At 57.3% G+C, this 27,920-nt stretch overlaps 1 protein-coding gene across 1 annotated transcript; it reads left to right on the top strand.

Moving 5' to 3' along the window:
* The first annotated feature begins 7,244 nt into the window (after nucleotides 1–7,244).
* On the top strand, nucleotides 7,245–26,584 carry LOC144279497 (sialic acid-binding Ig-like lectin 16). Its single transcript, XM_077841028.1, has 12 exons — nucleotides 7,245–7,340; nucleotides 17,495–17,656; nucleotides 18,000–18,404; nucleotides 18,540–18,860; nucleotides 21,108–21,161; nucleotides 22,287–22,550; nucleotides 22,865–22,930; nucleotides 23,060–23,326; nucleotides 23,890–24,195; nucleotides 24,332–24,425; nucleotides 24,674–24,767; nucleotides 25,644–26,584. The coding sequence occupies exons 2-12, from the start codon at nucleotides 17,521–17,523 to the stop codon at nucleotides 25,833–25,835; spliced, it is 2,199 nt and encodes a 732-aa protein (XP_077697154.1). The 5' UTR covers nucleotides 7,245–7,340; nucleotides 17,495–17,520; the 3' UTR covers nucleotides 25,836–26,584.
* The last annotated feature ends 1,336 nt before the right edge of the window (nucleotides 26,585–27,920 follow it).

Raw genomic sequence — 27,920 nt, 5'->3', positions numbered from 1 at the left:
ATCCCAGACTCTCGGCTTGTTCCAGCTCCCACAGGTGGCCTCACTCGGGCATTTATTGAAATCAGCTGCAAACTCGTCTTCATGGCGACTGGATTCTTCCTGGCCTATTACCTCACCCTGCTCTATTACGGACGGTAACTCAGCCACTGACCCACCCACCAACCTACCCACCCACCCATCTACCCACCTACCTACCGTCTATCTATCCACCTACCCAACTATGTACCAACCCACCAACTTCTGTGTCTATTCATCCCCATACACCCATCTATCTATCGATCTATCTATCCCCATTCACCCCTCTTTCTATCTATCTATCTATCTATCCCCATTCACCCCTCTATCTATCTATCTATCTATCCACACTGCCAGCCACATACATATCCCAGAATCTCTCTCCCAGGACACCCTGCTGCTGTCGTGGAGGGAGAAGAAAGGACAGGCCGGGGGCCCGGGAATCCATGGTGCCCGAGTCCGGTGTCTAGATCGGGCCGTTCCTCAGCCACCGAAGAGCCGACAAGGAATTGGAATCTCACAGGATTGAGGAAAAGGAGAACGAGACCTCAGCTGAGCCCAGGGGTAGAAGCAGACATAGAACAGGTCACCTGGGCCCCCTCTCTTCCCTCCATTGTCCTCCCACTTGCCAGAACCGTCTGGCTCCCAAGATGGGCTCGGCCTCTGGGCCACTTAAAACTAATGATCCCTGGGAAACATTCACTAGCTAGGAATTTTTCACAAAAATATCCCAAATGTTTCAATCTTTCCTGCCTTCCCCCCCGCCCCCACACACCTCCTCGGCTTTAAAATATCTTCAGGACACAGAAAAAAACAGACATTTGAATTATTAGATAGATAGACAGATAGATAGATAGATGATAGATGATTAACCCTTGCCCTCCCATACCGACAGATGCAGTCACCATGATCCCAGCGTTATCAGCCATGTCAGGTTTCTATCTCGACCTGGTGGGTCCAAGGTTTCCCAGAGAATTTCATTTTTTTCCTGCATCTGAATCTGGTAATTCCCAAGACCCAGGAAACACACACGTGTCAAATACTGAGCTCAATACAATGCACAAAGAGCCCTTGCCCAGCGCTGAGATGTGACCGCCTCTGGGGTGGGGAATGGGGGCCGTTTATATAAGGATCCCAGCTGGCACTGAGATGCAGCCACCTCCAGGTGGGGCTGTGACGACGTGGGACTGTTCTTAATGTTTCCTCTAAATATTGTGGGGGTGCCTCAGTTTCCCCTATGCAGTTCTTAAGTATCTAGGGGGTGGGGTAAGGGTGTATGATCATTGCAGAGCCCTAGAGGGCAGGTGTGCAGGGGTCTGGACACAGAGAATGGCCGACACCCTGTTTCCTGGCAACTGATGGTCAGGGCCCATCCCCCCTGCAAGGTGAGAGCTGAAGGGTTGGAGAACAAAGGAATCAGGTGCCCTCCTGGCCCAGAAAAGGAACAAAGCCCAGAGGAGGAGGGGCTGGAGGGAGTTTCAGTTTGGGGCTGGCTGGGACATGGAGTGAAGTGCAGACGTGGTTGTCTGACTCACTGCCCCCCAAAATGGACCCAGCCGAGAGGTCCCGTTCTCTGCACCTGCAAGCTCTGTTTTAGACCATGTTCCTGTCGTTTAATAAACCTCTGTTTTACTGTCTGGCTGAGAGTCACGTCTGACTGCGAAGTTGGGGTGCAGGACCCTCTGGCTTCCTCAGGAGCCCGCCTGGGCGGACTCGCTGTGGGAAGCGCACGGAGGGGCAGAGGATGCTGAATGCTCCGAGATCAGACCCAGGAAGGTGGAAGCTGGGTGAACTGTGTGTCCTGCAGACAGGCTGCTCACAGAAAGGCGACTTCCCCAGAGTCCTGACCGGCTTCGTAGGGAGCAGTTCCAGAGCATCGCCCAGGGACTCCGTGACAACTGGTGTCAGCGGTGGGATGTACTGCACCCCATGGATGGCGCTTCCTGCAGTAAGTGACTGGGGAGCAGTAAAACGAAGGGGGATTGATGAGGACCAGGCGTGCTGAAGGCTGAGAGAGGAGCGGTTTCGGGGGGCAGTTAACCCCTGGGAGTTTGTGACCAGCGAGAAGGAATGTACAGTAATGGGGTGCCCCTGGGGACTGCGATGAGCAGTCTCAGGGGTGGAGGAGCCTGTGGCTTGGCCCTGGGAGAGAGAAGGACTTTTGCAGTAACAGGGTTCCCCTGGGGATTGCAGCGAGCGGTCCCAGGGGCGGAGGAGTCTGCAGCTCAACCCTGGCAAAGAGGGGGTGACCTCGAGAAGAGCTGGCACACTAGGGGTTCTCCCTGGAAACCGTGGGGAGCTGAGAGCACACAGGCCTGTGAGTCCACAACAACTTGGGAAGGGCGGAGTGATGGCCTGTCACCGTCTCCCGAAGAAGGACATTGTCACCCTGTGCAGAAAGAGAGGGTTGAGCATTGGAAAGTTCACCAAGGCACAGTTCATCGTGCAGCTGGAGGAGGATGACGGCTCTAAGGAACAGATTCCTGACCCCAAATGGGGCTACAGCAGGATCTGGGAGCAGCTGGAGTGGGAGCCAGGCACCCCCAAGACTCCTGTCCCCGATCAGACGAGGGTCTTCACGATCGGGTTCCCCATCGGGGGATCGGAGACGGACGGGATTGGAGCTGAGTCTGAGAGAGCAAGAGGACTGTGAGAGACAGCGAGAGCCCGAGGAAGAGCTGCAGCAGCAGCATGAACTGGCGATGGGGGAGCGGAGAGGCCTAGGGGACCTCCCGGGGTGAGTGGGGATAGACCCCGGGGGGCCAGTTCCGCAGGGAACCTCGAGACTAAATTGCTACCCCGGTTAAGGAGTGGGGGGATGTGGATGCCACCTCACTGCCTTTGAGCAGGCTGGAGATTTGAACCTGGGGGACCCTGCAGAAAAGCCCCGGTGTCTATCTCCCTTGCTGGGTCCCAAGGCCATAGACTCCGTCAGCCAGATGGGTGGGGAGGTGGACAGGCTCCCACTCCTGACCCCAACCTATATGTCTGTGTGGAGTTTCCTGGGGCCAGGCCCCTCGGACCCCCAGTGGGAGCGGAAGGGGATGGTCAATGGGGAGACATTCCTGGGGTGGCGAGATCCTGGGACAGAGAGAACTGTTGTCAGGCCCTGGGTGGTGCAGCCTCAGATGCTGAGGGGCTGTGTGAGCTGGGTGAGGGTCCCAGGGACGAAGCCCCCCGCCCTGCCTATGGCCCAGATCCCTGTGCAGACCCAGGAGGGGTGGGGCTGGCTGGTTGTTGGGGTTCTCCGGGATATCGGCTGCGAGACCCTGTCGTAGGGTCACTGTGTCTCTTTGGGGCAGGATCCAGGCCATGCTCCGGTAACTGCCAAGGGTTTGAATTTGAATCCAGGGAACCAATCGGCGGAGAGGGAAATGGTCAGTGAAAAGGCAGATGACCTGGCTGGCAGCAGGGAGGAGCGGCTAGGCTCAGGCTACCTGCCTGCCTGTAACCAGCCCCCTGGGGCTGGGCGGACAGAGAGATGCTCCCCGCCCCTTTGTACACTGGAGAAGGGGCTCAGGCTGGCTCTGATGCACTGAGGAAAGCAGCGAGGTCGCTGCCTACCCCCACTGGGACAGCAAGGGCAGCGCTGAGCAAGGGGGCAGATAAGACCCCAGATGGGTGGGGGGAGACACAGGCAGGGCAGGGGATCTGTGGGGAGTGGCAAGGTGCTTGGTAAGGAAAGTTTGGATGAGCCTAGGCAGCCTTGTGAGCTGATGGCTGTGTCTAGTCAGCAGGGCGGGAAGGGGAGGAGAGTGGAAGACGAGTGTCCCTGGACCTTACCTGTTAGCTGGGTGGAGAATTGGGACAGGGAAGGAAACGTGCCCGTGTCTGTCAGGGGTATTGACTTGCATAGGGAGGGAGCTACCCCAATCTCCAAGCAGTTGTCTGTGACCAGCCTTGTGTGCTGGGACAAGGGGAATGAGATCCCAAGCTGGGTGTCTGGGAAAGGAGAAAGTGTGTCCGGCTCTTCTTTGTCTGTGGAGCAGACAGAAGGGGTCTTGCAGCCTGTGATGGTTGAGGGTCGTGCAGTTGTCTCAGAGTTGGTTCTGGATTCAGCTAAAGCCCAGGAAGGGAAGGGTCCTAAGTTTGGGTCTGCTCGGGAGAATGGCCCTGTAACTAGGTCGCATCCAGTTAGTGTCTATGCAAAATCCCAGAGAGCAGACAATTCTGGTGCTTGTATTTTGCCTGTTGCTAGTGTGTTGTTCGAAAGGATGCAGCAACTCTGTCTAATCAGGGTGAGATCCTAGCCAGGGCACAAGGAGAGCATGAAGGTGATGTGATTGTGTTACCTACTGAGGGTGTGGAAACCTGTCGCAAGAAGGAAAAGATTCCTGAACTTGTGTGTGGCAAAGGGAAGGAGAAGGCTTCTAACCTTTTCTCTAGGAAGTCTGTAAGTTTGCCTGAAAGGGGATTGTGTAGGAATCCGCCTGATGGGCCAGAGGTGATTCTGGATGTAAAGAAGACCCAGAAAGAGTCTGTTGTTGCTCAGGAAAGTGTTCCTCTAGAGCCAGCCTTAGGGAAAGAGGGTAAGGGCAGAATTTCTGGGAGGGGTGAATTGTTGCATAGAAAAGCCCTCGGGAAAGGAATCCTCATGGAGTCTTTGCAAGCAGTTTACTCCAACTGAAGGGTGTGAAAGTGATTTAATCAAGAAAGTTTCAGTTCCTAACAGCCAGAAATTTTCTGTTGTAAATGGATCCACTGACTGTCCTGTTGAAAGACCCAGTGTGGAGAGCTTTGAGAAGGTCTCAGATGAAGTGAAAGATGTTAAGAAAGTTAAACAGTCCTATAGCCAAGTGGCTGTGTTTGGCCAGCTTGCTGCGGAGAAGACCCAATCCCAGTTTGACCCCCTGGGGTTTTGGGGTGGCCAAAGGGCACGGGCCACAGAAACCTTCCCACATGCGGCCTGTGAGTGCTATCGGCCACCCCCGACCTAAGGGAGGGAGTGAAACTGGAAGGGCCTGGTGTAACTCCTACCAAGGAATGGGAGAGATGCTGGGGCATCCATGGGAACGTTGGTGGCTTCGAACTTCCCCAGGTCACCGGGTAAAGTAACCCCGCTCAGTTCGATCTCGAAGGGGGGAGAGATGTGACGAAGTGGGACTGTTCTTAATGTTTCCTCCGAATATTGTGGGGGTGCCTCAGTTTCCCCTATGCAGTTCTTAAGTATCTAGGGGGTGGGGTAAGGGTGTATGATCATTGCAGAGCCCTAGAGGGCAGGTGTGCAGGGGTCTGGACACAGAGAATGGCCGACACCCTGTTTCCTGGCCACTGATGGCCTGGGCCCATCCCCCCTGCAAGGTGAGAGCTAAAGGGTTGGAGAATAAAGGAATCAGGTGACCTCCTGGCCCCGGAAAGGAACAAAGCCCAGGGGAGGAGGGGCTGGAGGGAGTTTCAGTTTGGGGCTGGCTGGGACATGGAGTGAAGTGCAGACGTGGTTGTCTGGCTCACTGCCCCCAAAATGGACCCAGCCGAGAGGTCCCGTTTTCTGCACCTGCAAGCTCTGTTTTAGACCATGTTCCTGTCGTTTAATAAACCTTCTGTTTTCCTGGCTGGCTGAGAGTCACGTCTGACTGCGGAGTTGCGGGGCAGGACCCTCTGGCTTCCCCAGGAGCCCGCCCGGGCGGACTTGCTGTGGGAAGCGCACGGAGGGGCAAAGGAGGCTGAATGCTCCGAGGTCAGACCCAGGAAGGTGGAAGCTGGGTGAGCTGTGTGTCCTGCAGACAGGCTGCTCTCAGAAAGGCGAAATCCCCAGAGTCCTGACCGGCTTCGTAGGGAGCAGTTCCAGAGCATCGCCCAGGGACTCCGTGACAGGGGCATCTATTAAACAGCAACGGAGGGAAACCTCCGGGCAGCTCATTAAAAAGAGTCAGAAACCAAACGGGGATTAACCAGAGGCAGAATGTAACACACCAAACTCGGGGCCGGCCCAGACCCCGGGGTTCCTGCCCCGGAGCTCACCCCAGCGACCAGGGGTCTGCCCTGATCCGCATGGATCCAGCACAGAGACTTCTAACCCACTAGCCCTGGCAGCCACAGTCCCAGCAGGAATCTGCCCCGGGCTCTCTCCTTCCCCCTCTGGCTGGGGACCTATGTCCAAGCAGCTGCGCCCCACTGTTCAATGGGACCCTCTCACCTGCTCTCAGTGGCTCTCACTCAGCCCCGAACTGGTGTCGACCGGCCGGAGGTGGAGCAAACTCACCGACTGGAAACTTCCTGTTGTGCAAGATCCGCTCAGCGACCAGCTTCCCAGCACAGCCGCCGGTGCCCACACGCAGGAGGGCAGCTGACGTGCCCCTGGCCTGGGGCAGAGCAGGGCTGGGGTGGGAGACTCGCAAGGGCCTGGCCATTGGGGCTGGTCCCAATGCCCCTAGGGGGTGCTGTGTTTCTTTTAGTTATAGGTTTCCCCCAAAGCCTTGTGTATCTCAACACTGGGCAAGGAGTCCTTGTGTAAACAGCCCCCGAGCCCCACCCCAGAGGCAGCCACATCTCCACGCCGGGGAGAGGTCCCTGTGTAAACAGCCCCCAGGACCCAGGCCAGATTCAGCTGCATCTCACCTCTTAAGTCGAAGGACGGAGTCTGTGGCGGACCGTGGAATCCAGCTGCCTCTCCTGATCCAGCCGACGACCCGGGTCCCATCACAAGGGAATCCCCAGACTCAGTGACCTCAAACAGGCGTTTGGGGACCTGAGAGACAGAAAACAAACATCTGCGCTCAATGGACCGGCTCCGATCTGCTGGCTTCTCCCCTGCTGAGAGACCCTAGAGGGGAAGGACCCCGGGTCCCATTCCCACCCCCCAGAGCCAGCCAGTTCCCCACCCTGCAGCAGATCACATCCAGCGCTCCCGAGAGGGGAAAGGCCCCATGCCCCATTCCTCCCACCCCGAGCCAATCCCCCCACGGTGGGGCCGGAAGCCGGCTGCCAGGAGGAGCTGGCCTGTATCTGTGACAATCTCCCTCTTCTGTCGATGGCCCCGAGATCTCCGGCCACTGGAACCAGCTTGTGCAAGACATGCGAGGGCCAGATACACACACTGACTTCCCCTTCCTGTCTTGAAATCTCACCTCTCGCCCCAGCCCTCGCCCTGACACTCGCACCCGCTCCCTGCGAGGCAGGTCTCTGCACACACCCGGCTCTTCCCATTGGAGTTGGGATTCGCTAGCCGTCCTAACTGGGCATCTGCTGTTCCAGTGCGCTGTTCCCAGACGCCCCACCCCAGAGGCGGACGCACCTCAGCTCCAGGTGAGCAACCCCTGGACAGTGTCGCTGTGCGGCTGTTCCCCAGCCGCCCCACCCCAGACGCGGACACATCTCAGCTCGGGGTGAGTGATTAGTGTCTGCAGCGTGTTCAATACGATGAGAGGTGTGAGCTGCTAGCGTTCAAATATTACTGTGTGACTGGAATACGCAGTCAGAAAGGGATAGGGTGGGGACGGGGGGCAGGTAGTCAGGACTCCTGGGTTCTACCCCCTGCTCTGGGAGGGGAGTGAGGTCTAGTGGTCAGAGCAGGGCGGCTGGGAGCCAGGTCTCCTGGGTTCTCTCCAGGCTCTGGGTGGGGAGTGGGGTCTAGTGGTCAGAGCCGGGGGGTAATGGGAGCCAGGACTCCTGGGTTCCATCCACGGCTCTGGGAGGAGAGTGGGGTGTAGAGGGTCTCAGAGCCACGACTCCTGGGTTCTGTCCCTGGCTCTGGGAGGGGAGCTGGGTCCAGTGGGTTAGAGTGGGGGGTGGAGGCAAGGAGTCACGGCTCCTGGGTTGTGTCCCAGCTCTGGAAGGATTAGCAGGGCTCAGAGACCCGGACTCCTGGGTTCTATTTCAAGCCCCACAAGCAAGATGCAGCCTGCCTCTGTTGCAAGGAAGCCACAGGCAGCCCCAGCCAGAGGGAGAGGAAGTCGGCAGGATGCTGATGCTGGGGGTTCTGAGACATCATCTCCCCTTCATCCCTGTCCGCACCGACTTCTGCTTTCACATTCCTATGCATGCCGCTTCCCCGGGCTCCAAGTCACAAAGCGTGAGGAACCCGGGCTGCAGGGTGGGAGAGCCAGGCCTGGGCCCCCCTCTGCAGGTCTAGGGGTGAGTGGAACTAGGGTGCGGGAGGGAGCTGGATGGTCTGTGGAGACTGGGGTGCCCTAAATCCCGACCCGCAGCCCCTTCTTATCCCAGCCCTGGGCTCCCTGCCCCCACAGCTCTGCCACTGCCCCTCAAGCCCGAGCAGGGTCCTGCCCCAGGGCTCCCCCACCCTGGGGACAACACTGGAGGTGTCGGCTCAGGGGGCCACGTACAGCCCGGGGTTCCCCAGCTCTCATCTCTCCGCCTCCTTCCCGAGAGCACCTGAGGGCAGCAGAGGGATGGTGGGAAATGGAACTGCCGGGGGTTTCCCCTTCCCCATGGGGGTGGGTTTTGGGGGCAGGGAGGCCAGGCATTGCAGAGGAGGCAGTTATAGATACCCCAGGGGGAGCACATACGTGCAAACTTCTCTCCCAACCCCCAGCTGTGCTCCCCATATTGCCCCGCATGGAGCTGGGTGGGGCACAGACCCCTTGGGGCTCCCAGACACTGCACGGGGTCAGGGCAGCCCCCCAGGGATGGGGATGGGGGCTGGACCTCTCAGGGCTGGTCCATGCTCCTCCTGCCCTGCCCACTTATCCCGCCTCCTGGAGAAGGGCAGCCAATCAGGGGTGCTGCAGGAGGGAGGCAGCTCCCCCTTCAGGAGCTGAGAGGAGTTTTTAGGTAGGGGAGGGAAAGAGGGGGAGCAGCCTGTACCATTTTCTTGGGGGTGCGAGGAGCCATTGCCCCGTACCATTTGCACAGAAAGGGAAGGGGGAGGAGGAGAGAGGCTCATACCATTTTAAATGCAAAGGAGGGGTGAGGAGTCAGTAGTCCACAATATTTTCATGGGGGGGGAGGGGAGAGGAGGGAGTGGCCCATACCATTCTCATGGGTGAGGAAGAGGTAGGAGGGAGTGGCCCAAACCCTATTAACAGGTGAGAAGGGGGGGAAGGTGTGAGTGGCCAATACCATTTTCACCTGTGTCAGGGTTCCCTCCCCACTCCGAACTCTGGGGTACAGATGTGGGGACCCGCATGAAAGACCCCCGAAGCTTATTCTTACCAGCTTAGGTTAAAAACTTCCCCAAGGCACAAATCCTTCCTTGTCCTTGGATGGTACTGCAGCCACCACCAAGTGATTGAGACAAAAATTCAGGAAAAGAGCCACTTGGAGTCCCTTGTTCCCCAAAATATTCCCCCAAGCCCCTTCACCCCCTTTCCTGGGGAGGCTTGAGAATAATGAGAATACCGACCAGACCCTTTGTCCTTAGGACACTGAAAATCAAACAGGTTCTTAAAGAAGAACTTTATTTAAAGAAAAAGTAAAAGAATCACACCTGCAAAATCAGGATGGAAGGTAACTTTCCAGGGTAATAAAAAGATTTAAAACACAGAGGATTCCCCTCTAGGCTCAACTACAAAGTTCAAAGTTACAAAAAACAGGAATAAAACTCCCTCTTAGCATCGGGAAAATTCACAAGCTAAAACAAAAGATAATCTAACGCATTTCCTTGCCTTTACTTACACTTTCTGTAATTTTAGATGTGTCATTTCAGGTATCTTTTCAGGAGATGTTTTACCTGCTAGGTCTCTCTCTCTGTCCAGAGAGGGAACACCCAAAGAGAGCACAAACAAAACCTCTCCCCCCACCCCCAGATTTGAAAGTATCTTCTTTCCTTATTGGTCAGATACCAACCAGGTTATTTGAGCTTCTTAACCCTTTACAGGTAAAGTGATTCTGTACCTCTGGCCAGGAGGGATTTTATGTCCCTGCATACATAAAAGTTGTTACCCTTCCCTTTATATTTATGACAACATGTGAGCAGTGGGGAGGAGGGAGTGGCCTTTACTAGTCTCACAAGAGCGTGTGGGCGGGCGGGGGGGTCAGGGGGGAGTGGCCCCTACCATTCTCAGAAGAGTGGGGAGGAGGGAGTGGCCAGTACCATTTTCATCGGGGGAGGAGAGTCCCAGCTGGGGATAAGCCAACGGGCCACAAACAACAGGATGTGTGGAGACAAAGCACAAATCTGTGGATTTTAAAAGCCAGTCTCAGGATTCTTAGAGCAAATCTCACAATTTTTAGCCAGTCTCAGGATTTTAAAAGCAAACCATGGGATTGATTAGCGAATTTCGGGGACAAGGGGTTGTCATGAAGTTCACATTAAATCTCTGGATGTTTCAGTGAATCCTAGAATCACAGACCCACAGGGTGAGAAGGGACCGCAGGGGTTACCTAGTCCAACCCCTGCCAAGATGCAGGATTTGTTGGGTCTAACCTATCCCAGACAGATGCTCTCCAGCCTCCTCTCAAAACCCTCCAGTGAAGGAGCTTCCAAGACCTCCCTGGACATCTGGTCCATTGTCTGACTGCTCTCACAGCTGGGGAGACTGCCCTGAGATTTAATCTCAATCAATTCTGCTGTGGTTTGAACCGTTGCCCCTTGTCCTGCCCTCTGGGGGGAGAGAGAACAACTTTTCTCCAGCTTCTTTCTGGCAGCCTTTCAAATATTTGAAAACCGCGATCATGTCCCCCTCCCCCAATCTCTTTTCCAAACTAACCGCGCCCAGTTCCTTCAGGCTGTGCCCCTAGGACTTCCCTTCCATCCCTTTGATCATCTTTCTCCCTCGCCTCTGGATCCTTTCCAGTTTCTCTGCATCCTTTCTACACATCGGTGACCAAAACTGGACACGGTCCTCCAGCTGAGGCCTAGCCAGCGCCGAGTAGAGTGGGACTGGCACCTCCCGGGACTTGCTGTGAGGATGGGACGCAGCCGGGAGGGGGGAGTGTTGACCTGGGAATGTGCCCTGGGGATGGGAGACCTGAGAGCCTGTCACCTGAGCCAGGAGGGGGAAGGGGAGGTGACACCTCTGACCAGGAATGTGGACGGAGGCTGCAGCAGGGAACCTGCTGGGTGGGTTTAGTTTCAGTTTGGGGCTGGGTGGAGGAACGCAGGGAACCCCAGGGCTGGGGTCTAAGCTCCCTGCTCCCCCAGAAGGACTTGACTGAGGGGTCCTGGGTGTACCCACAAGCTCTGTTTTGGACTGTGTTCCTGTTGTCCAATAAACCTTCTGTTTTACTGGCTGGCTGAGAGTCTCAGTGAATCCCAGGAAGAGGGGTGCAGGGCCTGGACTCCCCCACACTCCCTGACATTTGCATGCTCTGCCTCTGGTAATGCAACCGGAAATTGCATTTGATTTTTTTTGCAGCAGCATCGCATTGCTGACTCCTGTCGAGGTTGTGATCCACCCCAACACCCAGCTCCTTCTCAGCAGTGCTGCTGCCCGGCCAGTTCTTCCCCATCCTGTATTTGTGCAGTTGGGTTTTCTTCCCTACGTGGAGCACCTTCCATTTGTCCTTCATGAATTTCATTGTGTCGTCTACAGCCCAGTCCTGCAATTTATCCAGTTGGCAACTCCCCCCAGCTTTGTGTCATCTGGAGATGTGATCAGTCTGCTCCCTACTCCTACATCCAGGTCATTGAGAAAGATGTTAAACAACACAGGACCCAGAACAGATCCCCTGTGGGACTTCCATTGAGACTTCTCTAGAATCCAATATCTTTCCATTAACAGTTACTCCTTGTTTGCCGTTGTTTAACCAGTTATGTATCCACTTAATGGTAGTTCCACCCAGCCCACACTTCTCCACAAGAACGGCCAGACTGGGTCAGAACAAAGGTCCATCTAGGCCAGTATCCCATCTTCCGACATTGGCCAACTTCAGGTGCCCCCAGAAGGAATGATCGGAGCAGTAATCATCAAGTGATCCATCCCCTGTCTCCCATTCCCAGCTTCTGGCAAACAGAGGCTAAGGACACCATGCCTGCCCATCCTGGCTAATAGCCATTGATTGACTTTCTCACCAGCTTTGCCCGTTACTTTGGGGTACGCTCATTTATTAGGGTTACCCTTCTGGGCGGGGGAGGTGTTCTGTATTTCTATCAAGGTACCGCTTGTGTCACTTGTGTTCTCATAGGGAGCTCAACTTCTCCCTGCTGCTCGGCCCTCCCAATGGCGCTATCCTGCAGGACCTCGGTTCCCCAGGGCTGGGCTCTTCCAGCCCCAGAATCAGACAAACACACACAAATTAACAGAGGGTGTCTGAGAGGACCGGGTTAATCAGCACTCCCAACCTAACCCCTTAGATGTCCCTGGCCCCAGTAGGCCGGGTCGACCAGCTATTCTAAGCTCCCACCCTCCTATGTCCCTGGTTCAGCACGTCTCTATCCCCACTTCAACGTTACAATTGTTCTGGTCGTAACCCGCTTGATGAGCAAACCCCACAGGATTTTAGGGCGCTGCTGTCACGGAGTCCCTGGGCGATGCTCTGGAGCTGCTCCCCATGAAGCCAGGCAAGACTCTGGGGAAGTCTCCTTTCTGTGAGCAGCCTGTCTGCAGGACACACAGCTCACCCGGCTTCCACCTTCCTGGGTCTGACCTCGGAGCATTCAGCCTCCTCTGCCCCTCCGTGCCCTTCCCACAGCGAGTCCGCTCAGGCGGGGCTCCTGCGGAAGCCAGAGGGTCTTGCCCCCCAACTCCGCAGTCAGACGTGACTCTCAGCCAGCCAGGAAAACAGAAGGTTTATTAGACGACAGGAACATGGTCTAAAACAGAGCTTGCACGTGCAGAGAACAGGACCCCTCAGGTGGGTCCATTTTGGGGGGCAGTGAGCCAGACAACCACGTCTGCACTTCACTCCATGTCCCAGCCAGCCCCAAACTGAAACTCCCTCCAGCCCCTCCTCCTCTGGGCTTTGTCCCTTTCCGGGCCAGGAGGGCACCTGATTCCTTTGTTCTCCAACCCTTTAGCTCTCACCTTGCTGGGGGCGGGGGAAGGCCCAGGCCATCAATTGCCAGGAAACAGGGTGTCGGCCATTCTCTGTGTCCAGACCCCTGCACACACCTGCCCTCTAGGGCTCTGCAATGATCATACACCCTTACCCCACCCCCTAGATACTTAAGAACTGCTTAGGGGAAACTGAGGCATCCCCACACTATTCAGAGGAAACATTAAGAACACCTCACTGCCTTTGAGCATTATCTTTGAAAACTCATGGCGATCAGGGGAGGTCCCGGACCACTGGAAAAAGGCTAATGTAGTGCCCATCTTTAAAAAAGGGAAGAAGGCGGATCCTGGGAACTACAGGCCAGTCAGTCTCACCTCAGTCCCTGGAAAAATCATGGAGCAGGTCCTCAAGGAATCAATTCTGAAGCACTTAGAGGAGAGGAAAGTGATCAGAAACAGCCAGCATGGATTCAGCAAGGGCAAGTCATGCCTGGCTAATCTAATTGCCTTCTATGATGAGATAACTGACTCTGTGGATGAGGGGAAAGCAGTGGACGTGTTGTTCCTTGACTTTAGCAAAGCTTTTGACACGGTCTCCCACAGTATTCTTGCCAGCAAGTTAAACAAGTATGGGCTGGATGAATGGACTATAAGGTGGATAGAAAGTTGGCTAGATTGTCGGGCTCAACGGGTAGTGATCAATTGCTCCCTGTCTAGTTGGCAGCCGGTATCAAGTGGAGTACCCCAAGGGTCGGTCCTCGGGCCAGTTTTGTTCAATATCTTCATAAATGATCTGGAAGATGGTGTGGATTGCACCCTCAGCAAGTTTGCAGATGACACTAAACCGGGAGGAGAGGTCGATACGCTGGAGGGTAGGGATAGGATACAGAGGGCCCTAGACAAATTAGAGGATTGCGCCAAAATAAATCTGATGAGGTTCAACAAGGAGAAGTGCAGGGTCCTGCACTTAGGATGGAAGAACCCAATGCACAGCTACAGACTAGGGACCTACTGGCTCGGCAGCAGTTCTGCAGAAAGGGACCTAGGGGTGACAGTGGACGAGAAGCTGGATATGAGTCAGCAGTGTGCCCTTGTTGCCAAGAAGGCCAATGGCATTTTGGGAAGTATAGGTAGGGGCATTGCCAGCAGATCGAGGGTCGTGATCGTTCCCCTCTATTCAACATTGGTGAGGGCTCCTCTGGAGTACTGTGTCCAGTTTTGGGCCCCACACTACAAGAAAGATGTGGAAAAATTGGAAAACGTCCAGCGAAGGGCAACAAAAATGATTAGGGGACTGTGACACATGCCTTATGAGGAGAGGCTGAGGGAACTGGGATTGTTTAGTCTGCAGAAGAGAAGAATGAGGGGGGATTTGATAGCTGCTTTCAACTCCCTGAAAGGATTCCAAAGAGGATGGATCTAGACTGTTCTCAGTGGTAGAAGAGGACAGAACGAGGAGTAATGGTCTCAAGTTGCAGCGGGGGAGGTTTAGGTTGTATATTAGGAAAAACTTTTTCACTAGGAGGGTGGTGAAACACTGGAATGCGTTACCTAGGGAAGTGGTGGAATCTCCATCCATAGATATTTTTAAGGTCAGGCTTGACAAAGCCCTGGCTGGGATGATTTAGTTGGGGATCGGTTCTGCTTTGAGCAGGGGGTTGGACTAGATGACCTCCTGAGGTCCCTTCCAACCCTGATATTCTGTGATTCTATGATTCTATTGCCAGGTCATAACCACAGGGGAGCCAAACAAACAAAACAGTGATACTATTAAATCCAACTCAAATTTGATTATTAAACTCAGGTTTACAACACTCTAACTGATCACACAAGTCAGGGTCAGAAGGCTACACCTCGAGAGACAGAGAGCGAGAGCTGGGTTCTCACCACTCCGTGAAGCTGGAATCGATCGGGGGACCCAGGTGTTGGTGGTAGCTGAGGGTCTGGAGTGCTGGAGACAGGCAGAGCTCTCAGCATGATCAATCAGGAGAAGATGAAGTCCCAATGGAAGTGATGCAGATTTTGGATCCAGGCATCAGAACACTTACTTGAGCGTGGGTCGGGGATTTTCTAGAGAAACAACAATGGTTCAAGGGAGAACTCGAGATTTGTTGATGTGTAAACAAGGGAGAATACCAAAGCTGTTTTGATCAGGCTAGACCATGGGAGCTGATCATTCCTGGCTATGGGCGGTGTTCCTTGGAGGGAGCTCACAATGCAGTCAGGCGGCTTCATTATTTTGGATCCCAATAAAGGATTTATTACTCAAATTGGTCTGATAACTAATGAGCTGGGGGTGTGCAGGCGTGGGTTCATTAACATCTGGAGCAGAGATCCCCCATCATGCAGTGCTTCCCTGCTTTTCTGGCCCCAGAGTTCCCTGCGGTTCTTGCCTTCGAATCTCTGTTCTCCATTCTGTCTCCTAATGGAGATGCCTCCTTGTCCCATCTTCGATATAAATGAGGCTAGGGGAGTTGCCTTAATTCTGTCATCCTTATCCCAGGGGTTTAGGTGTGTCTCCCACTGCCTTTTCATTGGTTTTCATAAGTCATTCTTCTGGTGTAGATTTGGTTCAAGCAGAGGCTGTGGAGGGGGGGGGGGCACACGGTATTCGTGAGACAGACAGACTGGGTACAGTGCCATGCTTCCCCAAGAACACAGAGCTGCTAGGTAACTCTTATTAATCTCTCCTCATATGGAAGCTGTTCCACACCCCGCATCATTTTCGTTGCCCTTTTCTGAACTTTTTCCAATTCCAATTTGAGATGGGACCACCAGAACTGCACGCAGCATTCAAGCTGTGGGCGTACCATGGATTTATATAGAGGCAATGTGATATTTTCTGTCTTATTATCTGTCCCTTTCTTCATGATTCCCAACATTCTGTTCACTTTTTTGACGGCCACCGCACATTGAGTGGATGATTTCAGAGAACTATCCGCAGTGACTCCAAGATCTCTTCCTTGAGCGGTAACAGCTAATTTAGACCCCAATCATTGTATATGTATAGGTGGGATTATGTTTTCCAATGTGCATTACTTTGCATTTACTAACACGGAATTTCATCTGCCATTTTGTTACCCAGTCATCCAGTATTGTGAGATCCCTTTGCAGCTCATCGCACTCAGTTTTAAACTTAACTATCTTGAGTAGTTTTGTATCATCTGCAAATTTTGCCACCTCACTGTTTACCTCTTTTTCCAGATCGTTAATGAGTATGTTGAACAGCACTGGTCCCAATACAGACCTCTGGGGGACACCGCTATTTACCTCTCTCCACTGTGAAAATTGACCATTTATTCCTATCCTTTGTTTCCTATGTATTAACCAGTTACTGATCCAGGAGAGGACCTTCCCACGTATCCCATGACAGCTTACTTTGCTTAAGAGCCTTTCGGGAGACAACTTGTCAAAGGCTTTCTGAAAATCTAAGTACATCAACTGGGTCACCCTTGTCCACATGCTTGTTGACTCCCTCACAAAATTTGAGTAGATTGGGGAGAATCTTTAGAAAAACCGTGTTGAGTCTTCCCCAACAAATGATGTTCACCTAGGCGTCTGATCATTCTGTTCTTTGCTATAGTTTCAAACAGTTTGCCTGGCACTGAAGTTAGGCTTAGCGGCTTCTAATTGCTGGGATCACCTCTGGAGCTCTTTTAAAAAAATTGGTGTCACATTAGCAATCCTCTCGTCATCTGGTACAGAAGCTGATTGAAATGCTAGGTTACAGACCATCATTAGTAGTTCTGCAGTTTCACTTTTGAGTTCCTTCAGAAGTCTTCTCTAGCTTACTTATGAGAATGTCCTGTGGGACAATGTCAAAAGCCTTCCTGAAGTCCAGGTATGTGATGTCCACCGCTTTCCCCTGCCATTAACCAATTAGCTCGTCAAAGAAGGAAATCAAGCTGGTTTGGCAGGATTTCTTCTTGGTAAATCCAGGCTGGTGATCACCCCTTCGTCCTCCCGTATTGAAGGTTTTCTACATTGTTCTAATAGCATTCCAGGTGTCGGGGTCAGGCTGACTGGTCCGTAGTTGCCCAGCTGTTCCTTTTCCCCCTTTTAAAGATGGCCACTCCGTTAGCCCTTCTCCCGTCTTCTGCAACCTCTCCTAGCATCCATAAGTTTGCAAATATTATTGCCAGTGGCTCCAAGTTTTCTTCAATTATTTCCTTCAGCATTCTAGGTTGAAAAGCGCCCTGCCCCACTGATTTGAATTCATTCAAATTGGTCAGAACATCTCTGACGGGTTCTTTCCTTCTCCCGATCTGACGCCCTTCCCCTTTGTCATCCGTGGTAACTTCGCTGGCCGCCCGCTCGTGTGTTGGTGTTTGTGGGAAGATGGAAGCAGAGCAGGCTCTGAGCAGCGCTGCCTTCCCACCATCTTCTCTCACCAGCTCGGGATTTTCTGACTGATCTCGTGATTCCTGGAGAAAATCTCAGCTTTTTCGCTAATTGAAGGATTTTTTTAGCCCACGATCTCTCGGGACCGTCTCCTGATTTGGGGATTTGGAGGGGTCACTGTGCTGTCAGCAGCCCCAGATCAGCCCCCTGCAGAGCCCAGCAGCACTGATGGTCCCCAAGGCAGATCTTTCCCCCTGTAAACAGCTTCTGCTCTCACACACCCCACCCTCCCCGTCTGTCTCTAGGTCTGTCCCAGCTGGACGCCCCAGCCATGGGCAGAGCCCTGCTTCCACAGCAGGACACCAGGGAACGGGAGCTCCCAGCTCAGGGCCCCCCCCGGAGAGAAGGGGGTCCTGCCCCCCCTGCGGCCACGCTGAGGGTCCTGATCCTCGCCCTGCTCTGGAGGGGTAAGTAAGCAGCCCTGCAGCCCCAGTGCAGGGGGAAGGGCAGAACCCGCGCTACGCAGGGCCAGGTCTGTCCCAGGCCACGGAAGGGAGACTGGCCAGAGGGGGAGGGGAGCCCGATGCCCTCGTGCGGTGCTAGGGGGCACCGAGCGACAGGGAGCGGGCAGGGGGCTCGACGTTGGGAGGGATGGAAACTAAATGGAGTGAGGTTTGGTTGAGGACCCAGGGCTGGGCTCGCAGGGGGCTGCAGGTCGGGAGTGAGGGCACCGGCAGAGGTGTCGGGGGAGCTCAGGGTTGGTCTCTGCTCTCTGTGGCTCCCACTTCGATCCCTCTCCGTCCCCTGCAGGGTCCCTGTCCCTGGAGTCTGGTTATTCCCTGGGGCTGCCGCAGTCGGTGTCGGTGCAGACGGGTCTCTGCGTTCTCGTCCCCTGCACCTTCGCGTACCCAGCCTCGTTCGACACCGACAATCCCCGGGACCGGCTCTACGGACACTGGTACAAGGAGCCCGCAACTGCGGGCCAGGATCTGCTGGTGGCCAGCACTGACCCCAGCCAGTGGGTGTCGCAGGAGACCCAGGGCCGGTTCCGGCTGGCGGGGGATCTGGCACGTGGCGACTGCTCCCTTCAAATCAGCGACGCCCGACGGACGGATGCAGGGAGATATTTCCTTAGGGTTGAGAAAGGAAACTTTAAATACAATTACCGCCCCAATCTGTATCGTGCTCACCCCACGCTCGCGATCTCCGTGCCAGGTAAGAGCAGCCGCAGTCACCGCTCATCAGCCCCCCTGAGCCAGTCCCTGGCCTGGGGCTGGATTGGGGCCGGCGCCCCCGGGGGGAAAGGCCCCGTGTCCCCGAGTGATTCTCTCCCCTCTCCCCGTGTCTCAGGGCTGACAGAGGAGCCAGAGATCCAGATCTCGCCGGCGCGGGGGCTGCCAGGGACGCTGCTGGCCGGGGAGCCGGTGACTGTGACCTGCACGGCCCCCGGGCGCTGCTCCGGGCCCCCTCCCCGAGTCACCTGGACGGGGCCGTTCAGCGACACAGCCCGGGACGACTCAGCCCCGCTGGCGAACGGCACCTGGGCCCGCAGCTCCACGCTGCGCTTCACACCCGCCCCGGGGGACCACGGCAAAGAGCTCGTCTGCAGAATTACCTACCGCCCACCACAGGGACCTTCCACCCGCAGAACCGTCCGGCTACACGTCGGCTGTGAGTGACCCCTCCAGCCCCTCCATGCCGGCCCCCAGCCCCCCCTGCTGGGATCCACACCCCCCTGGGCTCCCCAGCCCTGCCCTCCAGCCCCTCCCCCATCTCAGCCCTGTGCTGGGATCCCCACCCCCCACCATGCACCTTCAGCCAATTCTACTCCAGACCCCTTCCCCCCCACACCATGCAGCCCCTTCTCTCTTGGGAATTTCACCCCTTCCTGCCACGTTGGCTATGGCTTCCTCCTCCCATCCACATGCCCCGTCCTCAGGCCCTTTTCTTCTGGGATCCTCTCTACCCGCGACCTGCCCTGCCCCCAGAATCCTTCTATGCTGGGATCCACCCACTATTCCAGTCCCCCCTTGCTGGGATTCCCCCCTCACACCAGACACCCCAGTTCCCCCCGAGATCCCCCCACGCTGTCCCACCGCCTCTCCTCCACCCCGTCCCCTTTCTGCCGGGATCGGTGGATGCTCTCTATGGGGCAGAGTGTTAACGGGACCCAGTCGCTGTCTGGCACTGAACACGCTCCAGGGTCCATGCCCAGAGACCTCGGCCCGCCCTACCCAAGGGCAAACCCCCATTAACTGGCCCGTGACCCCCGCGCTGCAGATCCAGGGCAGAGGGCAAATCAGCAGCCGCCTTTGCGAGGTGAAGGACCAAATCGGGCTTCACTATAAGGACGACAGCCCTTGTTCCCATCAGCCGGAGGGAGATTTAGAAGGAAACTCGCCCCCCGCCCCGCCCCGTGTCTGAGCCCAGGCCCCAGCCCGACCCCGAACATCTACACAGGCCTCGGAGGATACGTCCGTGCTGCAATCACAGACCCGCAGCCCGAGCCCCGCGAGCCCGACCCAACGGACCCAGGCTCTGGCCCTTGGCACCGCGGGGCTTTGAGGGCAGCGTGGACGGACCCTGCCAGGCCTGGCCAGAGGGCACCAGCGTCCGGCTCCTCCGGGTGTTGCTTTCAAAATACCCAGGCCCGGCCGGGGGCCAAAGGAGAGGGCTGGGGAGAGACGAACCGAGCGGAGAAGGCAAAGGACCCACAAGGGGGGTGTCTGACGACCCTGGTGGGAGTGAGACCGGGGTTATTTAGGCCCCCGGCTCCATCCCACCCTGGGGAGGACACGTTTGGGGAGCAGGACGCCGAACACCCGGGCACCCGGCGGACGGTGGCAGCGAGATGGTGACGCTCGCTCCAGTCCCCAGGCCGGAGCAGCCCGGCCCCTCGTTAGTGCCTCCGCCAATTAAGCTGAATTCCGACCACCGGTTTTGGTCCCTTGGTTCTGGCTCCCCCTGGCCCTAACCCGGCCCCTGGGTTACGTCCGGAGCCTCTTGGGTCGCGCCCAGTCGGGTCTGTCGCTTCCCTTCCCTGCCCACGGGGCTTGTGTCACTTCAGGGACCTTCCCGTCCCCCAGCTGAGCTCACAGCGAGGTGACACGGGGTCCCCGGGCGATGCTCTGGAAATGCTCCCCATGAAGCCAGGCAGGACTCTGGGGCAGTCTCCTCTCTGGGAGCAGCCTGTCTGCAGGACACACAGCTCCCCCGGCTCCACCTTCCTGGGTCTGACCTCGGAGCATTCAGCCTCCTCTGCTCCTCCGTGCGCTTCCCACAGCGAGTCCGCCCAGGCGGGATCCTGGGGAAGCCAGAGGGTCCTGCCCCCCAACTCCGCAGTCAGACGTGACTCTCAGCCAGCCAGGAAAACAGAAGGTTTATTAGACGACAGGAACATGGTCTAACACAGAGCTTGTAGGTGCAGGGAACAGGACCCCTGAGCTGGGTCCATTTTGGGGGCAGTGAGCCAGACAACCATGTCTGTACTTCACTCCATGTCCCAGCCAGCCCCGAACTGAAACTCCCTCCAGCCCCTCCTCCTCTGGGCTTTGTCCCTTTCCCTTAGGGCTTCTGATTCCTTTGTTCTCCAACCCTTTAGCTCTCACCTTGCAGGGGGGAAGGGCCCAGGCCATCAGGTGCCAGGAAACAGGGTGTCGGCCATTGTCTGTGTCCAGACCCCTGCACACTCCTGCCCTCTAGGGCTCTGCAATGATCATACACACTTACCCCATCCCCTAGATACTTAAGAACTGTCTAGGGGAAACTGAGGCACCCCCACACTATTCAGGGGAAACATTAAGAACAGTCCCACTTCGTCACACAAGTGTCCCTGTCTAAGCTCAGTGATCACTAGCGCCCCCACCCCCTCGGTGATATCCAGCCCCCCTGATCCTCCCTCTCTGGTTTCTGTTACAGACTTGCCCGGCCCTCCCAACATCACCGGGACCCTGACCAGGAACGGACGCCCCGGTGAGAGGCTGCGCTGCGAGCCCCGGGGATCAGCGATTGCCTCCGAGTCACGCTCTGCCCGTGGTCCGGAGAGCCCGAGGAACCGCGGGGCTGTGGGGGGCAATGCTCGGGGGAGCAGGCCTGGTTCCCTCTCTCTAGAGCCCGGGGTGGCGTTAAGGGGGCGCTGGGCAGCGGGCAGGAGATTGGTTAGGGTCCGATCGCTGCGACGGAGACCTGCTGCCATGGCAAGGCATTGAGATTGTGCGCCCACCCCAGAGGGGCCAGGTCTCAGCGCTGGGCGAGGGGTCCCTGTATAACCAGCCCCCCCACCCCACCCCAGTGGTGACTCTGCGTCTTGGCTCCTTGGTGGGTGTCACGGGGTCCCCGGGCGATGCTCTGGACCTGCTCCCTACGAAGCCAGGCAGGACTCTGGGGCAGTCTCCTCTCTGGGAGCAGCCTGTCTGCAGGACACACAGCTCACCCGGCTCCACCTTCCTGGGTCTGACCTCGGAGCATTCAGCATCCTCTGCCCCTCCGTGCGCTTCCCACAGCGCGTCCGCTCAGGCGGGGTCCTGGGGAAGCCAGAGGGTCCTGCACCCCAACTTCGCAGTCAGACGTGACTCTCAGCCAGCCAGGAAAACAGAAGGTTTATTAGACGACAGGAACATGGTCTAACACAGAGCTTGTAGATGCAGAGAACTGGACCCCTCAGCTGCGTCCATTTTGGGGGGCAGTGAGCCAGACAACCACATCTGTCCTTCACTCCATGTCCCAGCCAGCCCCAAACTGAAACTCCCTCCAGTCCCTCCTCCTCTGGGCTTTGTCCCTTTCCCGGGGCCAGGAGGTCACCGGATTCCTCTGTTCTCCAACCCTTTAGCTCTCACCTCACAGGGGGGAAGGGCCCAGGCCATCAGGTGCCAGGAAACAGGGTGTCGGCCAGTCTCTGTGTCCAGACCCCTGCACACACCTGCCCTCTAGGGCTCTGCAAGGATCATACACCTTTATCCCTCCACCTAGATACTTAAGAACTACATAGGGGAAACTGAGGCACCCCCACAATATTCAGAGGAAACATTAAGAACAGTCCCACTTCGTCACAGTGGGGAATCTCTGGGGGGACCAAACCCGCCTGCTCGTCTCTTCCAGTGCCAGATGCCTGGGGAGCTGAGGGCGACGTCGTGTCTCTGGAGACCCAGGAGGGCGACTCCCTGAGCCTGGGCTGTGAGGCTGGGAGCAGAACCGAGGCCACCCTGAGCTGGGCCAAGGGGAACGAGTCCCTGAGCCCCGGCCAGGGAGGGGCCGGGCGCCTGGAGCTGCCGAATCTCAGCAGAGGGGACGCTGGGGAGTATCGGTGCTGGGCGAAGAATCCCTTTGGGTCGGCCAGCCGGGCCCTGTGTGTGCACGTGCAGTGTAAGGCATTTGGGGGTGCTGGGCGAGACAGAGGGGCCTCAGTGGGGGGTGCTGGGCTGCAGGGGGTGGGGGTGGTCAGTAGGGGGCCTGTGGTGCAGGGGGTGGGCGGGGGATGCATGGGGGGCGCGGGGCTGCAGGGGGTGGGGGTGGTCAGTAGGGGGGGCTGTGGTTCAGGGCGTGGGCGGGGGATCCATGGGGGGCGCGGGGCCACAGGGGGGCAGGGGGGCAGGTGGTCAGTGGGGGGTGCTGGGCAGCGGAGCAGGGGGTCAGTGGGGGGCGCTCTCCAATCTAATACGTTGCCGTGGGTATTTCAGCTCCAGTGAGGAATCTGCAAATCACCGTCTCCAGAGCCAACAGGAGCGACCCCCAGCTATTCCAAGGTATTGCTAGGGGGCAGGGCAAGGGGCATGCGGCCTTCCCCCTCTACGGGGTGCTGGCCCCGATCCAGCCCCCAGGCAGGCCCTGGCTGGCTCAGGGTGCGAGTGGCTCTGTGTTATTCCTGTTCCCAGATCCCGGCACCCCGGTGGCGAACGGCTCACAACTCACAGCCCGGGAGGGCGACTCCCTGCGGTTCCTCTGCTCCGTCGCCAGCAACACCCCCGCTGTGCTGGGCTGGGTGAGGGGGGGCCGAGCCGTCGAGGGCGCCCGCCCCATGGGGGAGAATCAGCTGCAGCTGGAACTGCCCAACGTGACGGCCGAGGACGGGGGGCTGTACGGGTGCTGGGCCCGGAACGAGGAGAGCTCTGCCCAGGGGACGTTCCAGCTGCTCGTCGAGTGTGAGTGGGGTTCAGCCCTGGGATGCTGACACTGGAGAATAGCAGTGTTAATCCGTGGGACTCCTCGCCATTGAGTTCTAGCAGGTGTCACAGGTCTCTGGCCCCTTTAAACGGAGACAGCCAACCTCCCATGTGCCATAGTTAATTAGCTGCTTCGGGGCAGCCCCAAGAGGGGCAGCTGAGGCTTGAACAGACCTCTGGGCCGTCTCCAAGGGCCGTGAGCGCCGAGGCTGAAGGTGGAGAAGCAGGTGGGTTCGTGTGATGTGCAGCTCGCTGAGGATGGGGCCAGATCAGCGCCCACGGGCTGGCTGAAGAGACGTCCCAGTGCAGAAGAATCCGCGGGACTCCCTGCCTCTGGATATTTAGCAGGTTAATCTATGGAACTCCCTGCCCCTGAATATTAGAAGGGTTAACCCACGGGACTCCCTGACACTGGATATTAGTAGGTTAATCAGTGGGACTCCCTGCCCCTGGGTATTAGGAGGGTTAACCCACGGGACTCCCTGCCACTGGGTTTCTCTCTCTGACTATTAATTTGTCGCTGTGTCTCCTGCTTTCCCCAGACAGCCCCCGGCCAGGGACCGGGCTGAACCCGTCCTGCCAGCGCCAGGGGCCCGGCGTCAGCTGCAGCTGCTCACTGCGCTCCCACCCCCCGCCCCGGCTTCTGTGGCAGGTGGACGGGGAGCCCCTGGCTGGGAACGGCTCGCGAGGGGCCCTGCACATCAGCTCGTGGGCCCAGGGGGACGAGGTTTTCAGCACCCTGAGCTGGACAGGGAGCGGGGACAGGGGTCCCCGGATCTTCTGCCTCGGCTCCAACCCCCACGGGACCTACGCCGCCCTGCACTTTGAACTCAGCCCCCCGCAGAGAGGTGAGACACTCGGACTCCTGGGTTCTGTCCCCCGCCCTGGAAGAAGGGTGGGGTCTGGGAGTTGGAGGCAGGGCAGCTGGCAGCCAGGACTCCTGGGTTCTCTCCCAGCTGTGCCCCGTGCTGTGTGTTTTTGCAGGTGCGGAGGAGCCTGGCAAGCTGCTGGGCATCGGGGTGGCCTGTGGGCTGGGGGTCGCTGTCGGCATCTTCCTTCTCGGGCTCTGTGTGATCAAGTGAGTCTGACGCCTCCTGCCCTGACCCGCAGCTGCCCCCGTCCCGAGATCCCACTGAGATCCCCTGCCATCTCCCCAGGGCTATTCCAGCCCCTTAGTCCCTCATCGAGTGAGATCCCTCCCGACCCACCAACCTCTCTCCCTGGCCTATCCCAGTCCCCTGCCCTCTAGACTCTCATACTGGTGTGCCACCCCCGCCCCCCACCGCCCCGGGTCTCATGAGTCCGTCCTGATCCATCTTCCCACAGGCTGCGGGGCCGGGAGCCGGCTCCCGGGACCCAGGCTGAGCACACGGCCGACGACTCCAGCCTGATCTACAATAAGGTCACCACCATCCCCATGGTATGTACCTGGGAGGAGCAGGGGACCAAGCCCACCTGCCCTTCCTGTCTCTTCCCCCCTCCATTTCTCCTCCTCCCTGCCCCCTGCTTTCCCACCCCCTTAATGAATGCAGGACTATAAGTCAGGCTTTCACCAGGGCACCCAACCCCCCATGCGTGCTCGGTGGAGGATATGCACCCCTGCCACCAGCCTGGGCCCCCCGAACGGCATGGGGTCGGCTCCTGCATGCAGAGAAGGCACCTCATCCCTCGGGTCTCGCTCAGAGGGGAGGACATGCGGCGAATGCATTCTCGTGAATTCACCACGTGCATGGGACTAGATTGGGGCTGGGATGCTGCCAATCTCCTGGATGCACCAACCGGGCAGGAAATGCATTTCTGCAGCTGCGGTGTCAGGTGCTTGTGATCGGACGGTGCGTGCAGGCTGTTCTGAGTCTGTTGCACCTTTCAGAAAAAGCAACGAACGCATCAGCATGGGCTCTGCAACCACGAGATGCCTGGGATCAAATGCGTGGCCGGTGCAGGCAATGCAGGGAACGTATTAACGTAACCGGCTCTGCCCCAAGACGCAGGAGATCGGTGCAGGCACGTGCAATGTGTGAAATGCACAGAACCCCGTGCGTCTTGCGAATGCGTGGCCTGTGTGGGTGAGGCAGGGGAGGCATTAACCGAGCTGGTGCCGGCATGGGATCGGCTCACGCATGCAGCGCGTGTGAAACGCACCCAATCCCCCCGGCCTCTGGCTAGTGCACGCCCGATGCAGGAAATGCATTTGCATGGAGGGTGGGGGAAACCAGGCCGGGGGCAGCCCATGCAATCAGCTCAGCATGGAGGCTGCAAGTCTCTGCCTGGTGTCTCTGCCTTGCTTCTCACTCAGGATCACAACACTCCAGCCGCCGGCCGGACCAAAGGCGTCCAGGACGGGTCTGCAGCAGCTCAGGGCCCGCTAGGCCCCGGGGAGCCGGAGGAGCTGCACTACGCCTCCATCGACTTCTCCAAGCTGCAGCGCAAAGGGAGGGAGCCTCCGGAAGCCCCCGCCACGGAATATTCTGAGCTCCGGCTGAAATAGCCTCCTCGCGCCATGGGCCCAGGCTGGGCGTCTCTGGCCCATCCTGTGAGGGGGGGGTGTCACAGTGACGGGGGAAGGGGACAAGTGGTCGGCCCAGGGCTGTGGGAAACCTGGGTGCAAATCCCTGCTTCAGCCCGGACTCAGGGCGGAGTCAACTAGGCCTTCGAGATGCTGGAGCGCTGCATTGTGGGGAGGTATCCCAGAGTCCTCTGCAGCCGGGTCCCAAAGCCTGCCCCCTCCCAAACCCTACTGCCCCAGGGGGAAAGAGAGCCGCTCACCTCTCAGCCGTAGAGCATCTCTCTTCTACCCGGCCTGAGCCCTCACCAACTCGTTTTACAGATGGAGAGCATTTTCCATCTCAGGGGCAGCAGCTGGCAAGAGTGGAGGGACGGGCTTGTATCTAAGGTGCTGGCCTGGTACTCAAGTTTCCTGGGTTCTCATCCCTGCTCCACTGAAAATGCTGTGGGTGGAGGTTGGGCCAGTTGCTGCATCTGTCTGGCCTCAGTTTCCTCACTTTGAAAATTGGGATAATAATGGTGTCCTGGGCTCGTTATGTTCTAAACCCCTCGGGGCAGGGACTGTGTGTCTGGGCAGCCCCTGGCACAATGGGCCCTGATCTCTGTCTAGGTCAATCAGTGCCATGTGATTATAAATTCTTAATAACGATGCTCTATTCAAGGTAACATGTTCACTCCAAAGCCAAAAGCATCCGACTGTAAAATTCCCGCTTTACAAGCTGTTCCTTGAAATAGATTTTCATGTGTCGTTTTTTGTCCCTGCTACTTTTTTAACAAAGGGCCATAACAACTATGACTTATTTGTGTGCAGTGAAGAATCAGTTTTCACTTCGGCCTTTCCCCTGGGAAGGCCCCGATCACGGTTGGTTTCTGGGCAGCGCCGGGCGTAACACGGCCCCAATCTCAGCTGGGGCAGGGCCCGTCTCTCGCTGGGTCTGGGCAGCACCCAGCTGTCACGGACTCCCAGGGCTCATTCTCGCTCGGCTCCGTACGGCCCCTGGGAGTGACCCTCCTTCGGCGTGACAGCCCGCCGGGAAGGTTCACTCTCTCTCTGGTGTTAGACCCTCTGACCCCAGCACCTTCTGGGACCGCACCTCTGAGCTGGCCTGTCTCTGCCGTGGGCCCCTTCAGGGAGTCCCCTTGCTCTGCACCCCAGGGTCCTCCACCCCCCCGATCGCAACCCTGCAGTGACTCTCAGCCAGCATAACACAGGAGGTTTATTGAAGGTCTGAACCCAGCCCAGGAGGCTCTCAAGGCCCTCGGGCCTGGCCTCCCTCAGCACAGGACATCTGGGTCTCTCTCGCATCCAGGTAGGCTCTGGCTGCTCTCTTCCCCCCAGCCCAGAAGCCCCCTCCTTCCAGCTGAGCCTCCGATATCACTGGCCCCCACAGCTCCTCCCCTGTCCTTTGTGTCATTTGTCCTCCATCCCAAGTAAACAGGTCACCGGGGTCCTCTCTCCTCGGCCCTTTGTCCTCCACTGGCCTGAACTGGCTGCCTTCCAAACTGGGGGGGCTCCTGGTCACCAGATCAACAGTTGTTAGGGTTCCCCATCTCCAAGCCGTTGTCCGGGGTCCCGGCTGCCAGGCGAGGTCACACCGGGCCCTCTGCAACAACGAACCCTCTCTCTCCACCTCGTTACACACGCAGCACACAGGGAAACTGAGGCACACATGCACCTTTCTGGCCTTGGCATCTAGGAACGCCACTTCTCCATGCATAGTCTTCCCTCCCCAGCCGGTTGTGGGTGATACGTCCACCAGGCCTGGAAATAAGGCAAAACTGCTCTATTTCTTTGGCCGTTTATTTTGGAGCAACTTTCCTGACTGTGCTGGGACCTGGTGCACCAGGCCACAGAGATTCCGCTCGCTCCACCTACAGGTAGCTGAGCAAGGAGCTGGGGGGTCTGATTGCGTTTTGGGGGTGTGACATGACAACCGCCTGGGAAAGAGACAGTGGGTTGCAGGGGAGGGGGATACTAGGGGAAATGGAGAGACTAGAAAACAAACAGATACAATCCGATGAGTGTGTAACGCACGGAGAAATTAGACCCAACAATCTAGTACGGGTG

This window comes from Eretmochelys imbricata, chromosome 24 (assembly GCF_965152235.1).
Source record: "Eretmochelys imbricata isolate rEreImb1 chromosome 24, rEreImb1.hap1, whole genome shotgun sequence".
NCBI lineage: Eukaryota > Metazoa > Chordata > Testudines > Cheloniidae > Eretmochelys > Eretmochelys imbricata.
The sequence above is the reverse complement of the archived record's forward strand: the minus strand, read 5'-3'. Positions and strand labels throughout refer to the sequence as shown.